This window comes from Wyeomyia smithii, chromosome 2 (genome assembly GCF_029784165.1).
Source record: "Wyeomyia smithii strain HCP4-BCI-WySm-NY-G18 chromosome 2, ASM2978416v1, whole genome shotgun sequence".
Taxonomy (NCBI): domain Eukaryota; kingdom Metazoa; phylum Arthropoda; class Insecta; order Diptera; family Culicidae; genus Wyeomyia; species Wyeomyia smithii.
The window spans coordinates 153,283,044-153,301,375 of NC_073695.1; the positions used below are offsets into that span (position 1 = coordinate 153,283,044).

Below are 18,332 nucleotides of genomic sequence, written 5' to 3' on the forward strand. Positions count from 1 at the left end.
AACCGGTTCAAGGTCCACCGCGGAAAAGGCACAGGTGGAGGCTACGGGCAACCCTTGGACTACCGTAGAGGGTAGGAAGCGTCGGGAAGGTGCGACGCGACATGATGGCGGAGCGGCCAGAGGACCAAAAAAGGTCAAAAAGGCGCGGAGTAGGGGTGATGCCCTCATACTCAAGACGGATGGGTCGAAGTACTCAGAAGTCTTGAAGAAGATGAGGGGGGAAACCCAGCTCAAGGATCTGGGGGCGGATGTGCGGAGTATCCGCCGATCTCGCACTGGCGAGATGATACTTGAGCTCCGGAAGGACGCCAAGAACAAGGGGGCTACCTACAAAACGGTAGCTGAAAAGGTCCTAGGGAAGGAGGTACAAGTGCGGGCACTCACCTCAGAAGTGACTCTCCAGCCTAAAAACCTGGACGAAATCACTGAGGGGTGCGACATTGCACAAGCCCTAAAAGCGAAGTGCGGGGTGGAGGTGGCTAAGAAGTCAATCCGCCTCCGCAAAGGTCCGGCGGGGACCCAGATAGCTACCTTCCGACTACCGTCGGTGGACGCTAACCTGGCCCTGAAAGAGGGCAAGTTGAAGGTCGGCTGGTCTGTATGTCTCTGGGCATACTACAGCAACCAGACATTTGCTTCCGGTGCTTTGAGGGCGGACATAAGTCCTGGACCTGCAAGGGGCCCGATAGGAGCCAGCTGTGCAGGCGTTGTGGAGATGCAGGCCATAAAGCAAAGGACTGTGTGGAGTCTCCCAAGTGCATGGTATGTTCCGGGAAACGGGACGCCAAACACTTTATGGGAGGCCCCAGGTGCCCAGCCGGTAAGCCGGCTGCGAAACCACGGGCGTAAGGGTGACGCAACTGAACCTGAACCATTGCTTCGCGGCTCAGCAGCTGCTACACCAAGCAGCCACTGAGTCGTTGTCGGACATCGCCGTCATATCGGATCCCTACCGCATCCCTCCCGGAAACGGTAATTGGGTTGCGGATAAGTCCAGTTTGGCGGCCATATGTACGACGAGCAAGTTCCCGGTTCAGGAGGTTGTCTCAACCTCAGAAGAAGGGTACGTAGTTGCTAAGGTAAACGGAGTGTTCTACTGCAGTTGCTATGCTCCGCCACGTTGGTCTACCGAAAGGTTCACCCAGATGGTCGACCTCCTATCCATGGAGCTAACGGGCCTAACGCCGTTGGTGGTGGCGGGCGACTTCAACGCTTGGGCTGTTGAGTGGGGAAGTCGCTTCACGAACCAGAGGGGCCAGATCCTGTTGGGGGCTTTTGCAAAGCTCAACCTAGATCTGGCCAACGTTGGGAACAAAAGTACATTTAGCAGAAATGGTGCGGAGTCGATCATCGACGTGACGTTCTCCAGCCCAGGACTGATCAAGAACTGGAGGGTAGACGATGGCTACACTAATAGCGACCACCAGGCGGTCTGTTCTAGTGTAGACAACAACGAGAGGCGGCAAGCGACGGGTAGAGCCAACACTCCGACCGTTCGCGGGTGGAAGACATCGCACTTTGATGCCGAGGTATTCGAAGAGGCAATGAGAAGGGAGCGCGAGGGGGGCAGTTGGCTCCGCCCGACTGCTGACCAACTAGTTGCTATGCTATCGCGGGCGTGCGACGCCACCATGCCTAGGACTCGCCAACTTAGGAATGGAAAGCCACCGGTTTACTGGTGGACGGACGCGATAGCCGACCTTCGCAGTGCGTGCCTCCGTGCAAGACGGAGGATGCAGCGTGCGCGAAACGAAGAAGAGAGGACAGAGAGCCGCGCAGCATTCAGTTCGGCAAGATCGATGCTAAAGAGTGCGATAAAGGCCAGCAAGAGGGCCTGCTTCGATAGGCTATGTGCGAGTGCCAATACAAATCCGTGGGGTGACGCCTACAGGATCGTAATGGCCAAGACTAAGGCGCGCTGGCGCCTGCAGAGCGATCACCAGCGATGCTGGAGCGTATCATCGAGGGACTCTTTCCACGCCACGAGCCAAGTCCTTGGCCTCCGGCAGTCGAGTCTCACGTCCGACGTTCCAGTATCTCAGACATAGACCAGAGATGGTCGGCCAACCTGCCGAGCATCCAATCCGTGAGCGACGACAGCCGTGTCGAGGCAGGGGAGGAGGCAAGGGTTACGAATGAGGAACTCATCGTGATCGCCAAATCCCTAAAGGTGAGCAAGGCACCGGGACCGGATGGTATCCCTAACCTGGCAATCAGGCTGGCGATAAAAACGGCCCCCTGGCTGTTCAGGGCAGTCATGCAGAGGTGCCTGGATGACTGTCTCTTTCCGGACAGGTGGAAGCGGCAGAGACTGGTCTTATTGTCGAAGGCTGGGAAACCGCCAGGGGACCCATCGGCATATAGGCCTATCTGCCTGCTGGACACCGCGGGCAAGGTGCTTGAGAGGATCATCCTCAACAGACTGGTGAGGTACACGGAGGGTGTACACGGTCTGGCAAGTAACCAGTTCGGCTTCCGGAAGGGCAGGTCCACGCTGGACGCAATCTCTTCCGTCATCAAGACGGCGGAGGTAGCAATCCAGCGCAAGAGAAGGGGAATACGCTACTGCGCAATCGTCACGCTCGACGTGAAGAATGCGTTCAATAGTGCCAGTTGGGACTCCATAGCGCTCGCGCTCAGGAGCATCCATGTACCGGTGTCGCTGTACAAGATTCTGGAAAATTATTTCCAGAATCGAGTACTTGTTTACGACACGGAGGAGGGTCAGAAGTGAGTCCCAATTACCGCAGGAGTTCCACAAGGTTCTATCCTGGGCCCGGTGTTGTGGAATGTCATGTATGACGGAGTGTTGAAACTCAAGTTCCCTGTAGGGGTTGTGATCGTCGGCTTTGCAGACGACATAACGCTGGAGGTTTACGGCGAGTCTATCGAGGAGGTCGAGTTGACGGCCGCGCACTGTATACGCAAGGTCGAGGACTGGATGCGCTCCAGGAAACTGGAGCTCGCGCATCATAAGACGGAGGTCACGGTTGTGAACAACCGTAAATCGGAGCAACAGGCGGTGGTCAGAGTCGGAGACTGCACCATCACCTCGAAGCGATCCCTGAAGCTCTTGGGGGTTATGGTGGACGACAAGCTCACGTTCGGGAGTCACGTCGACTATGCCTGTAAGAGGGCCTCATCGGCTATTGCAGCACTATCTCGTATGATGTCCAATAGCTCAGCGGTTTATGGCAGCAAGCGAAGACTTCTTGCCAGCGTGGTTTCGTCCATACTTAGGTATGGTGGGCCAGTGTGGTCCAGAGCGCTAGGTACTAACAGTTACCGTGGTAAACTGGAAAGTACCTACAGGCTCATGTGCCTGAGAGTTGCGAGTGCGTATCGTACGGTGTCATACGATGCAATCTGTGTCTTGTCCGGCATGATGCCTATCAGCATCGCCATCAAGGAGGACAGAGAGTGTTTCGACCAACGTGACACAAGGGGCATACGAGGTACCAGAAGGTCATTCTCGATGCTCCGCTGGCAGCGGGAATGGTCCAACTCCACAAAGGGCAGATGGACGCACCGACTCATACCGGAGATATCCGGCTGGGTCGGGAGACGACATGGTGAAGTGAACTTCCACCTGACACAAATCCTGTCAGGCCATGGTTGTTTCAGGCAATATCTGCACAGGTTCGGACACGCGGTGTCCCCCATGTGTCCCGAGTGCGTGGAGGAGGAGGAGACTGCTGAGCATGTCTTCTTCGTATGCCCCCGTTTCGCAAGAGCGAGGAGCAACATAATGGCTGTGAGCGGGCCTGGCACTACTCCGGACAATCTAGTCCACCACCAACACGCCAGTGGTAGCTAATTACCAGTCTCCAGGTAGTTAGCTAGGAGGTTATAAGAGTAAAGAGGGTGCATCACGCACAAAAGCCACTCCCCGACGTAATACTTAACCGTCGTTCCGGGAAGACCAGGGCTGGAGACTGGAGGGGTTTTAGTGGGTCGGGACAGGGATCAGTAGGTGTCTGGGCGAGTGTAACTACCCCAGCATCTCTCCCCTAGTCTCATCCCCACACCCTGAGTTCTCTTCTCAGGTGTCTGTTTGCAGATTTCCCCGCCACCTTTGAAAAAAAAAAAATATTGGGCGGTCTTTGGTCGTTTGTCGCTGTTTTTCCGAAACCGGGAGTCCATTTTGGATTTCATAATGGCATTTGGAGACAATTTCTGGATTTTGAACGTCATACTGGTTAAGGGAACACTTATATTGGGTGGTATTTGGTCATTTACAGCTGTTTTTCAGAAACCGGAAGTCGCCATCTTAGAATTCAAAATGGTATCTGTGGTCGATTTTTGCTCCTGTGTATCATTCTGGATCCGGATATTATTATATTGGAAATGTGGAAATATAGTGGAAATCGGCCATTTTTGGCTGTTTTCCAGAAACCGAAAGTTGCCATCTTACAATCCAAAATGTTGCCTGAGTTCGATTATGGAACATATTTGTTACCTTGCAAAACATTAACCTGCCAAATATGGTTCCATTTAGTTGATTAGTTCGCGAGATGTGCAGAAATTTGTGCAGAAATTGTGCTGTGATTTTTTGTAAATTGAGGGCATTTAAAAATGAAATGATTTGGCTCATAGCGGTTTAACAGGCATTCTCTTCCAGTTTCATATAGTTAAATGTGATAAATTAAGAAGTAATTACCTGTAAATTGTCACAAGCTGCTTCTTTGTTCACGTGCAACGGCCGAACGGTAATCAAGGGAGATGTCAAAACTTGGCATGGCCAAAATATGTTTGCTTCAGAAGGAGGCAAACATATTTCGGCCATGCTTTTAATCATTTTTTCAACTTTTTCCAGCATGTTAGAGTATACAAACTGTTTCTATGACATTTTATTGATGTTACTACAACAACGAATTGTTTCAAAAGCATACATATTTGTTACAATAGCTTCCGGACGTTGACTTGTATATTACCACTTCCTCTTGACTTTGGGTTGACTCAGCCATGACTTTAAATATGTATGAACTAATTCCAAAATAACACTACCAAGAGTCAGTTTTTCGCCGAAAATTATAGTTTAGTATGATTCTTAGGTGTGTTATTCAATGTTGCATGCATAGTTTTCTAATATTCATTGAATTTATCAGATAAAATGCGTAAAATGTTACCGGGTGGGCCAAAATATGCATGTGGGCCAAAATACCCCCGTTACCCTATGCATCAGATAGACCGGACTGCATTTTTATATGTATAGATTACAACATCAATATTTTAGAACCTAAAGAGTGAATATACATTTATTGGATTGAAGCGTTCATGTAAATCTTTTTTTACAAATGAAAGTTTGAATGAGAAAGGCTGGGTATGACCGCTAGGTGGATTAATTTAGGTTTTTGCCTTTTGGTGGATTAATTTAGGTATAGCAATCACTGGAAAAACCAAAGGTATAAAAGTGGTCCCAATGGCCGAATGTCATATACCACTCGACTTCTTTCGACGAACTGAGCATTTTTTGTATGTATGTATGTATGTGTGTATGTGTGTATGTGTGTGTGTATGTGCAATTTATTTTCTCACTCACTTTTCTCAGAGATGGCTGGACCGATTTTCATAAAATTAATTGCAAATGAAAGGTCTCGCTGCGCCATAGGTTGCTATTGAATTTCATCGTAATCGGATTTTGAGTTTCGAGGTTATGTATCAAAATGTAAAAATCACGAAACATCAATATCTCATTAACCACACAACCGATTTCAATAAAACTGGTTTCAAATGATTGGGCTGTCTCCAGAACCCTTAACTTTTGAATTTCGTTATGATTGAACATATGGTTCAAAAGTTATGTAGAGAAAAGTTATCCTGAGGTTGTTTAAACTCACTCATTTTTCTCAGTGATGGCTGAACCGATTTTCACAAAATTAGTGTCAAATGAAAAGTCTAGTTGCCCCATAGGTTGCTATTGAATTTCATTGCAATCGGATTGTAACTGTGTCCGTTGTTCATTAAAATGTGAAATCACATAATGACAGTAAACATATTGACTTTTTCCTAACGATTACTGGCTAATTAAATGGTAGAAAAATGATTGAAATGGCCAAATGTCATATACTACTCAACTCAGTTCGACGAATCGAGCATTTTCTGCATATGTATATGTTTGTGTGTGGGTGTGTACGTGTGTATGTGCACCTTTCTTTCGCACTCACTTTTCTCAGAGATGGTCTGACCGATTGTTTCTATCTTGATGTCAATTGAAGGGTCTATTTGCCGCTTAGGTTGCGATTGAATTTCATTGTAATCAAACTTTTAGTTTTGGTGCTGCGTCAGAATGTAAAAAACGCTCTTATATCTCAGAAGCTATAAACATAGTTGAATTCAAATAAATGGGCTTTCAAACCCTTAAACAATGAATTTCATAATGTTTAAACATGTGGTTTGAAAGTTATAGAAAGAAACGAAACCCGCAGACTGTTTAAAACTATAGCTACGATCAAAATATGTGGCCTCAACATCATTTCAATTTAATATTTTACTATTTCAATGTTTGCGGCCTTGCTCGGGATTGAAGTTGAAATTAAAAGGCATTTCTATCATTTCACTTTTTGCCTTTCTCCTAGAAAGGTATAGCAATCACTGCAAAAACTAAAGGTATAAAAGTGCTCAAAAGGGCCGAATGTCGTATACCACTCGACTCAGTTCGACGAGCTGAGCATTTTCTGCATTTGTGTGTGTGTAACGCTCTCCGATTTTCATAAAGTCAGTGTCATATGGAAAATCTTGTTGCCCCATAAGACCCTAATGATTTTTTTTTGCGAACGGATTATTACTTTTCCTGTTATGTTTAAAAATGTGAAATCCAGCTGTGAAAAGAAACATATCCCGAAGATTACTTGGACTCACTCACTTTTCTCAGAGATGGTTGGCCCGATTTCCACAGAATTAGTATCAAATGAAAGGTCTAGCTGTCTCATAACACCCTACTGAATTTTGCTGTAATCGGAATGTAACTTCGTCTGTAATGTATCGAAATGTGAAAATCACTAAACTTCATTATCTTAGAAACTACACAACAGATTTGAACAATATTGATATCGAATAACGGGATAGTTAAGCGTTAACTGATGAATTATGATTGAACCCGTGGTTTCAAAGTTTGGCTCCCCCATACGTTCTCTTTTCATTTGATTGTAATCAAACTTAAGCACCCGTTATGTTTTAATTTGTAAAACAACGAAAGTCTATTATCTCAAGTATTACACGACTTATTTGAACATAACTAGTGTCATACAAACAAGTCATCTCTCACGCTTACAAATAACAAACTTCATAACAATTTGATATGCTGTTCGTACTATTCGAACGTTCCCGGTATCGCTCGTGATTAAATTGTTCGAAATTAAGAGTCATTTCTTATATTTCGCTATTTCTGAAGCAATTACATTACGTCAAATTTCATATTTTATACTTTAATTACAACATCAATATTTTAGAACCCAAAGAGTGAATATGGATTTAGGCATTCATGTAAATCTATTTTACAAATAATAAGTTTGAATGAGAAAGGCTGAGTCTGACCGCTAGGTGGATAAATTTAGGTTTTTGAGTAATTAAATTTATAAATTTTTTGTATTTGTTTTTGATGACTCAAACAAAATCTTATAGCAAGAAATGGTACTTTTATGTCGTTTTCGTTTTCGCGGTGTACTACACTTTTTCCGTGCTATACTTTGCAGCTTCAAATAAAACATTTTCAGTGTCATTGCATTGGTATGCGTAATAATGGGATAGCTGTCAATTCATTTTGTTTTGGTCATAATCGCATTCGTCATTTTGTCTCGTTTCCATTTCATATGTCCATCTCGCAAATGTGCTGAGAAAAAATTTACCTGACACTTTACCACGTGGAACGAAAACCAAAACAAACCAGTTATGACACATACGTGTGAGTGTGTTGGTAACTTCCTACAGCACACTCTGCTCTTTTCGGGTGTCATCAGTGACAGAAAAAGTGTAGGGAGAGACAGAAAAAGGGTAACACGGAAAATCAAATAAAACATTTTCGGTGTCAAAAGTGTCATTTGAGTGTCATTTGAGTGTAGTACACCGCGAAAACGAAAACGACATTAGTCTATATGAAAACCGGTGCAAAGTTTCAGCCAGTTAAAAAATAATCGATTAAAATGGTTGCCCATTTTTTGTGGAATTACACAAATAGATATAGCGGACTTCGATAAGCTTTTTGACGTGATATTCAATACGTATACGGGTATACGGGTGGTATTCCATGCCTGCGACACTTCATAAAATTTTAGCACATTCTACCAGGATCATGGCAAGTCTACCCCTTCCAACGGGATTTATGGGTGAATAAGGCTCTGAAGTTAGAAACAAATATTATCGGAAGGATCGTCAATTTCACGCCCGAAAAAATTCTAGAGCTGCGAATTTTACGGATGCTTTTTATCGTACTATGGATTCTTCAGATCCCATTCTTGCAACTAGATCTTCAGAAAAAGAACAGATATTCAAAGGTTTCGTGCTCCAAAAGTTACCCGAACAAATTTTCCAAATAAAAAAATCGAGCCGGAATAACTAGATAGTTTTGAATGGTAGATTAGCAAATTTTTGTGTGAAAACTCCAAGTTTTTAAATGCATTTTAACCCTAAAGGGAACAAAAGTTGACTAATTCTACAAAATGGATTTTGAAGGTGAAACTATGTACTTTCATCCTAAACGTGTTGTTGTTGCATATATGTGCAAACAAGGGAGTAGGGTGCCTCCAAAAAATGTCATTCTAGAACGAAAAAATACCTGTAACTTTTTTCTCTGAAAAGTTAGCAATTATCTATTAGTGTCAATATATGCAGGTTTTTACGCCCTAAAAGTCACTCGAACACCGCTTTCAAATCCAAATAAAGCTGAAAATACTAGGGCCATAATAGTGTTTTTTTTAGACCCACCCTGAATGAATTTGGAAAAATTGCCCTAGAACAGTGAAAAAATGAGATAGAGCAATAATTTTTTTAACGAAGTTTCATGAAATTAAATTAGCTACAATTTTGTGGAAGACAATATTGCTATGTCATAAGATAAAAAAGTTACAATTTTTATTTGAGTACAATAGGACCACCCTAGTAACCAGTCATACCAAACGATAGATTCCTCTTAGTAGAGTAACTTTCTAGAAGACAAGAAATCTCTAGCATCTATGGTTTCCGACTTACAGATTTTTGTCGTGAAATTTCACGATTCCGACCATAGTGCGATGTTGAGAAGAGTAGAATGACCATGAAAACTTACATTTTTTAAAAGAAAAATGCATTTTTTTCGTCATGCGGTTGCGCCTCTCGCGAACTGGCTCTTAATATCTATGTTGAATAATTGTCTGGTATCATTTGTGCATTATGAATTCTATTCTGGCTATTTTCCATCTTGGAAAAATATACCGTTGCTAACAAAATGAAAAAAAAAACCTAAATTAATCCACCTAGCGGTGAGACCCAGCCTTTCTCATTCGAACTTATTATTTGATAAAATAGATTTACACCAACACTTAAAAAATACACCTTGATAATTTCTCCTGGATTTGTTATTCATCCTGAACAACAAATTTTTGGTAACCAACAGCACAACTATACCGAACATTTAAAATATAACATTCACACACATATGAACATACATTAACACATACACATGCAAATAACATTAAATTCTTTCAAATATATGATGTCATTTTGTTTTTGATCGTGGTATAATCGATTTGTTCTCATATACTGCGTATAAATATTTAGATTGTTTATGTCAACTTTAGTCAGTAGATTTCAAATAATTTATAATTAAATGTTGTTCCTTATACATTAATTTGAATGATCTTATCAGTGAAAATGAAATTCTTGAACGCAGTTGATATTACTGATCGTTTCTGAGGGGCATCCAATGAATAGGCAAATACCAATCAATCTGGGTTCTTGAAACCTGGATTATACCCAGTGACCAGAATCCGACCTCAAACCCCATTTTTTATCCAAATGACCACTTCTGGTTGCCTGATAATTATGAAATCATAAAATCCATCATTAACTTGCCGAACTGCCTAATCTGGGTATTTCGATGGCAAAGATGGAGACTGTTTGCGATCAACAGCCTAAAGTGACAAATATCATCCGATACGATTTGGGGTAGCGGTATGATACCCTGAGGCCAGAAATCATCTTCAGACGCCATTTTAAATTACTAGACAGTAGCTTCCGGTTTCTGGAAACCAGTCTAAAAGGGACAAACATTACCCAATTTGAGTTTTTCAGTACCCGGGATGATGCTCAGAGGCCAGGAATCAACTTCATACTTCATTTTGAAATCCGAATTTGCAACTTCCGGTTCCTGGAAAATATCCTTCAATTGCCAAATATTATTTAATAAAGGTATATCCACTCTTTGGATTTTAGAATATTGATGTTGTATTTGAAGGAATAATTGGAGCATAGTATTTGAAACTTGACGAAATATTTGTACTAAATAAATAGTTTCTCTATCATAATGACTCCTAATTTCCTAATTTCCTCCTAATTTCGAACTTTGATTAAAGCAGCTAGTTTTTAACAGCCTTTGGGTTTTGATTCTTTGTAAGTTTGAGGAACAACCTGTTCATATGACACCTGTTTTCTTCAAATAAGTCGTGTAGTCTTTGAGAGAATAGACTTTCAATATTTCTACAATTTAACACAACAAACAATATCGCACGCTTAGCCTTGGGGCTAATAGCGGTCTCGATCAACTAGATTAGTTGAGAGAATTCGTTATCGATATTGTTTTTGGCACATTTTGCATGTGTAGGATAAGTACAACGATACACCGTACCCCAGTGCTGAGTCGAGAAAATTTCCAGCTCGAAAAGATCGTCGACTCGATCGGGAATCGAACCCGATATCACAACCGTGTGGGAGAGCTGGCCGACCGACATCGCTAACCACAGAACCACGGGGACCACCACAATTTAACACATAATGGTTAAAATAGAAGTCCGATTACACTGTTCAACACAAGTACGGCCCCGAAGGTCAAATTTTTTTCGTTTTTCTCAACCAGTGTTATAATCCAATTCAATGGGTACCAATAAAGCAACTATACCTTCAATTTAAAACTAAGATTGTTGAAATCAGTCACGCCATCTTTGGCAAAACGAGTAAATTTAAAAAAGTTTTCTGAACACGTTTCTTTTCATAACTTTCTGTGTGTGTGTTTCTGTGCATAACTTCTGAACCACATGTCCAATCATTAAAAAATTATTTTACAAATGGTTCAAATAACAAGCCCGTTCTTTTGATACCAATTTTGTTCAAATCGGTTGTGTAGTTTCTAAGATAATAAAGTTTTGTGATTTTAACATTTTGACACATAACCTCGAAACTAAAAATCCGATTACAATAAAATTCAATAGGGTCTTATGGGACAACTAGACCTTTCATTTGCAATCAATTTCATGGAAATCGGTCCAGCCATCTCTGAGAAACTCGAGTGACATTGGGAGAGCGTTACATACACACACACATACACACACACACACACACACACACACACACACACACACACAGAAAATGCTCAGCTCGTCGAACTAAGTCGATTGATATACGAGATTCGACCCTTTGGAGCACTTTTATATCTTTGGTTTTTTCAGTGATTGCTATACCTTTCTAGGAGAAAGGCAAAAATATTTAAAAATTTCTTTTTTAATAATTTTAAATTATAATCTGAATTCATTAGCCAAATTCGTTGTGTTCAATGTAATGTGAACTAGAATCAGAACATGAGAAAAGGAATACTGTGAACATTTTGACTCCGGAGTGAGTATGGATCCAGAAAATTCAACATTCAATATAATTAGTGGCAGTACGACGTAGTAAAGAATAAACAACACACTAAATCGCTTGAATGACAGTTGGTACATAAGCGAACTGTCATTGTAGCATTACCGAGCAGTTTCAATTTGTGATTTATAAACCTAAATCACGTTTTGCTTAGAACATTCAGCTCTTTCAGATGATACAAAAAACTGGTACAGCTAATCAACCCAATTTTGAATTATTCTGGTTATTCAAACAAACTGTTTCATGTTAAACTTTAACGCCTCATACTTAATGCAAGAAGCATTTAAAATAGGACAAATTTCGATGCGAGCTTCGATTTTACATTTTAGTTTCTTTATTGCTCTATTACGGTGGCTTAGAGTCAGGCTGGTTCGCTACCGATTTTCATTCCTTGTCAAAATTATTATTTGGAGCCAAAGTTTGATGCTGTAGAGATACGCAACCCCCTTTTTCCTGAGAAATTAAGTGTATGTGCTAATCTAATTACCAAATTTCGTTACAGCGCACATAGGTAGATTAATTTTGTTTTACCATCGATTTTTATCACCGACATGTTGAAATAAAATGTGCATTACCTTTCAGCACAACTGAAAAAGAAGATATGCGTGAGGAAGAAAATGAGCCTAGTTTATCGAATTATAAAGAGAGCATAACCAATGATGAGTTGCACTTTGGCGAAAACTGGTTTCATGGTAAATTACCAGGTGGTCGAGAGGAAGCTGAAAGTCTTTTACGACAGTACGCGCATCTTGGCGATGGAACATTTCTTGTACGCGAAAGTGTCACGTTTGTTGGTGATTACTGTTTGTCGTTTTGGCGCCAAGGAAAGCCTAACCATTGCAGGTATGATCTAATTAACTCGTAGTGTTAGAGTAAACACGATATACACGTGCCATAACGCTATTCCGATTGGGCATTGTTTAATCGTGCCACGCTTGCAGTTGCTCATTTTCAAATTACATGGAACATTTACTTTGTTTATACCATCGCGTGTATTCTTACCTTCTACTTACTTCCAATTCTTTTGTTTCTAGGATAAAACTAAAACAGGACAAGGGTGTAACTAAGTATTATTTGATGGAGAACAATTATTTTGACAATTTGTACAGTTTAATCATCTTCTATCGCCAGAATTCTCTTAGAAGTGCAGTAGGTTTCAATCACAAGTAATAAAAATTCAAACACTAATTGTTTTTTTTTAAGGAATTTTATATTACATTAAAAGAGCCTGTGCCACAGCCAAACAAACACGAAAGCAAGGAATGGTATCACGGGAACACAAGTCGTGAGCAATCTGAAATTATATTACATCATTTACAGAACGATGGAGCATTTCTAGTTAGGCCGAGTGATAAAGGATCAAACGCTTATGTGATTTCATTCAGGTGAGTGGATTAATGATATTGTCAACATACAGGGGATAGTCAAAATAAGTAGGATAGGCAAAATTTTGATAAAATTTGAAACGCTGTAACTTTGTCAAATCGTATTCGATTTTAATAATTCAAACACCATTGAACTGGAAAACTTTTGAAATTTTATTTCCTGACCAGAACTGTAACCTAGGTCACCGAATGTAGGAAATATCCCTGCGCTCCGGTAGGCATGTCAAATCTGCTAACTTCAGATGGATTTGGATTTGGATTACCTGATAAAAATGCTTATTTGAATCATTGGCATAGATGACAGATCCATTTTTGAAACGGATGGTTTATCAAGATCCGGAATCGGCTAAAAACTCATCGAGAAATGGCTATTTTTCATCCGGAAGTACCCAGTGGAGCCTGTAGTATGGGGCATTTACATGTGTGCATAATAATATATTGTGGACACCTCTATCTTCAGGATTTTTCACCAAAAATCTTTCAAAAGACATATTCCTGAAAACAGCCTTCGTTGGCCACGTTCGCAATAACCTGGATGCCCCGATGGAACCCGTTGTAGGAGATTTTACATTTTTGCATCAAAATATAACGTGCGACACCTCTATTTACAGGATTTTCATCAGAAATCATCCAAAAGACATTTTTCTTGATATAGACTGCGTTGGCCACTATCGGAACAATCTGAATACCCGGAGGATCCCGGAACGGGGACATTTACATTTACTGCATCGAATATTTCATGCGACACCTCTATTTTAAGGATTTTCATTAGGAATCAACCAAAAGACATATTTATGAACATAGGCTCTATTGGCCACTTCTGGAGCAACCTGGATGCCTCGAAGGAATTCGTTTTGGGATTTTTTGGATAAACTCTCTAATACGTTTTATATGAACAGTGATTTGACTGGCCAGTATATTCCGTTCACCCGATATTATTCCATGTTCTTCGCAAACCTAATGCACGATGGGACGATGTGGGTTAGACGACATTAAAGCATGTATTCAAAACTAAGTCTCTAACTCTCTAGGAACATTCCTGATGAAAAACCCTGAAGGTAGAGGTGTCTGACGGTATATTTTATTCAAGAACGCACCCACTGCCACTGCCGGTTCCTTCAAGGCATCCGGATCGTTTCGGGAGTGGCCAATGAGTGATTCCTGATGAAAAATCTTGAGGGCAGAGGTATCGCACGCCATATTTCGATGGTGATATGTAAATGTCCTTACTATTGGTTCCTTCAGGGCATCTTGATCGTTTTGAGAGTGGCCAACGCAGTCTGTATTCAAAAATATGTCTTTTGGTTGATTCCTATTGAAAAATCCTGAAAATAGAGTTGTCGCACGCTATATTTTGATGCATAAATGTAAATTCTCCCACAACGGGTTCCTCCGGGCATCCAGGTTGTTCCGAAAGTGGCCAATACAGCCTATGTACAAAATTATGTCTTTTGAAAGATTCCTGATGAAAAATTCTGAAGATAGAGGTGTCGCACGGCATATTCTACGCAGCAATGTAAAGCAAGTAAAAAACCAAATTACAACTCAACAACACGGCTTTCATAAAGGCCGATCAACTACCACAAATCTTTTGGAATTCATAACCTTCACTTTGACTGTAATGGACAATGGCAACCACAAAGAAGCTCTTTATACGGACTTTAGCAAGGCATTTGACAGAATCGATATACCTTTATTGCTCTTCAAGCTCGAAAAATACGGAATGGAAACAAAATTTTTGGAATGGCTGCAGTCATACTCAACCAAACGAACACAAATAGCCCGTTTTTAAAATTCCTTTTCAAACCCAATAGAAGTAACTTCCGGGGTTCCTCAAGGTTCTCACCTGGGCCCTCTTCTTTCTATATTATACGTGAATGACATTTCCTTTCTTCTTAAATCAATACATGTGCTTGTATATGCTGCCGACATGAAGCTCTTTATAGAAATAATCAATGCAGAAGACTTCGAAATATTCCAGAATGAAATTAATGTATTATACACTTGGTGCAACAAAAGTCTTTTGCAACTCAACATTAAAAAATGTAATTCAATAGCCTTTAGCAGAAAAACAGTAACACCACCAACAGACATTTTCCTAGGAAACCAACCAGTAGAAAAATGCAAAATCGTAAGGAACCTAGGCGTAGTCTTAGACTCCAAACTTAAATTCATAGAACATTTTAACACAATAATCAACAAAGCAAATAGTATGCTGAGCTTTATAAAACGCTTCGGCCATAATTTTCAAGACCCATACACAATCAAACTATTATATATTACATACGTCCGACCAATTCTGGAATATTGTAGCATTGTATGGAATCCCTATATTGTAACACATGAAGAACGCATTGAATCTGTCCAAAAACAATTTCTTTTGTACGCGCTTCGTAAGCTAAATTGGACAGTATTTCCCTTACCATCATATGAAGCACGCTGCATGCTTATAGACATACAAGCACTTAAAAAACGCCACGAACTTTCAATGCTTTGCTTTATCAATGACATTATTTCTCAACGCGTACAATCTTCTAAATTATTATCGGAACTAAATTTTTATGCACCCAGTCGGCAATTAAGAAATCGTAAAATATTTTCGGAAAGCTCTCACAGAACTAACTACTCAAAAAATGGCCCAATAAATCGCATGATGCGTCACTATAATCAGCACTGCGAAAATATCGACATCACTATGGGCAAAAATCAAATCAAAAAACGAATAACTACTGGAAATAATGTATAGAATATAAGTAAACATTGTATTATTATAACTGTAGTCTACATTTGCTTGACGAAATAAATAAATAAATAAATGTCCCCATTCCGGGTTCCTCCGGGGCTAGATTTGTTCTGGTAGTGGCCAATGCAGTCTGTATTGGGAAATATATGTCTTTTGGATGATTTCTGATGAAAAATCCTGAAAATAGAGGTGTCACACGTTATATTCTGATGTAAAAATGTAAGTTCTCTGACTACGGTCCCTTCGGGGCATCCAGGTGGTTTCGGAAGTGACCAATGAAGCCTATGTTCTGTAATATGAAAGATTCCTGATGAAAAATTCTGAAGATAGAGGTGTCGCGTGCTATATTTTTATGCAAACATATGAATGTCCCCTACTACAGGTTTCTCTGGGGACTTCCGGATGAAAAAGAATCATTTCTCGATGAGCTCTTGGCCGATTCCGGATCTTGATGGACCATTCGTTTATTGATGTTGTATCTGAAGTAATTGTTCTACATCAATGGACCATTAGACGTGGGTTAGAAACGTGAAACCCGTGACACTCAAAGTTTGTTCACGATTCCCTGGCCGGATTAGTTTAGAGTGGACTGTATACGGTTGATCGATCGATGGAATACACGTGATTAACACTTAGCAAACTATCTTTATTAACTTTAAATTTAAATTTGATCGCGCGAACTACGAACTGAACACTTCAATGGTCGTACATAGAATGAATGGGAATAGCATCGATGAATCGGTGCTCACTCCATCGAGCTGCTAGGTAGAGAGGGATGTATGTACTCAATTTGCCTTGTCTATGTATTCGCGTTCTTATTGTTGCTGTCGTGACGGATGGAACAGTAATAATTGAAGTATAAAAAGTGAAATTTGATTTGTAATCACGAGCAATACCGGGAACGTTTAAATAGTACAATATATTTTGATCAATCAATTTCGTTTCTTTCCAAGACTTTTGAACCAAGTATCAAATTGTTTTGAAATTTGTTATTTGTACGTTTGAGAGACAGTCCGTAGTAATGTTCAAATAAGTCGTGTAATCTTTGAGTTATTAACTTTCGTTGTTTTCAGAATTTAATACATAACGGTTGAAATAAAAGTCCTATTATAATCAAATGAAATGGCAACCAAACCGTTCATTTGACACTGAGATTGTTGAAATTAGTTCAGCCATCTTCGGGAAAACGAATGAATTTGAAAAGTCTTCGGAACATGTTTCTTTTCACAACTTTTGAACCACATGCCTAATCATTATAAAATTCTTTAGTTAAACCTTTTTTTATACTGTATGCCTGAAGGGTACTGGGTACTGAAATGCCACTGCGACAGTCCTGCTGATTGTCTTTTGTGGCTGGCCCCGATTGCATTGCTGTGTTGTTGTAAACCTAGGTACAACATAGTTGATGAAACTAATGGCGAGTACGACGTCATTGTTTTGACTGAAACGTGGCTAGACGACAACATTCACTCAGGGCAACTTTTTGGCAGCACCTTCACCGTTTATTGTTGCGATCGCAATCGAAAAAATAGCATTAAGACGCGTGGTGGAAGAGTTGATTGCTGTCTCTAACCGCTTTTGTAGCTATATTGACCCTGCTCCCGTTTGTGATACACTCGAACTGCTGTGGATTATAGTTTCGATGCCGCTTCACAAAGTCAGTGTCGGTGTTATCTATTTGCCTCCCGACCGCAAAGCTGATGTTACTGCCATCGAAAATCATGTCCAATCCATTGGATCTGTTTTGTCTTCATTAAACCGAGACGATCTCGTGCTGCTTTTTGATGACTACAACCAATCTGGATTGGTTTGGAGCCGTATGAATAATTATATGCCAGTCATTGACTATATCCAATCGCAATCTCAGCTGGGAGTTCTGCTTTGTTGGATGGATTCAGTCTACACCACCTATCGCAAATGAATTATGTGACTAATAGTAATGACCGTCTATTAGATTTGGCTCTGACTAATAATGATACCCTGTGTAAACTTTCTGAGGCTAATGAGCCGTTAGTTCCCTTAGACTCCAACCACCCTGCGCTGGCTATCACTGTCCAGCAAATGTTACCCGTTCAATTTGAGGATTGTGGAACCGAACAAAGTTTAGATTTCCGCAACGCTGACTTCGACACTTTAAGTACTTTGATCTCCCAAATTGATTGGCAGTTTTTGGAAAACGAGCCTTCCCTCGATGATGCAATCAGTTATTTTAACGACACGATAAAGAACACACTTTTTCACTGTGTCCCTCTTCGCCGGCCGGTACCAAAACCTCCATGGTCCAACACTCGCTTGCGGCAGCTTAAACGACAGCGGTCGTCGGCACTGCGCAAGTATTGCAAAACGCGAAACCCGTCAATGAAACAAGAATTCAATCT

At 40.9% G+C, this 18,332-nt stretch overlaps 1 protein-coding gene across 3 annotated transcripts in view; it reads left to right on the forward strand.

Moving 5' to 3' along the window:
• The window catches only part of LOC129725653 (1-phosphatidylinositol 4,5-bisphosphate phosphodiesterase gamma-1), a 603,559-nt gene that overhangs the window by 224,342 nt on the left and 360,885 nt on the right, over positions 1–18,332 (forward strand). For all 3 annotated transcript variants that reach the window (XM_055681705.1, XM_055681704.1, XM_055681706.1), the window contains exons 5-7: positions 12,409–12,669; positions 12,861–12,975; positions 13,030–13,211. In XM_055681705.1, coding sequence (XP_055537680.1) covers positions 12,409–12,669; positions 12,861–12,975; positions 13,030–13,211 — 558 coding nt within the window. The remainder of the gene's footprint in view (positions 1–12,408; positions 12,670–12,860; positions 12,976–13,029; positions 13,212–18,332) is intronic.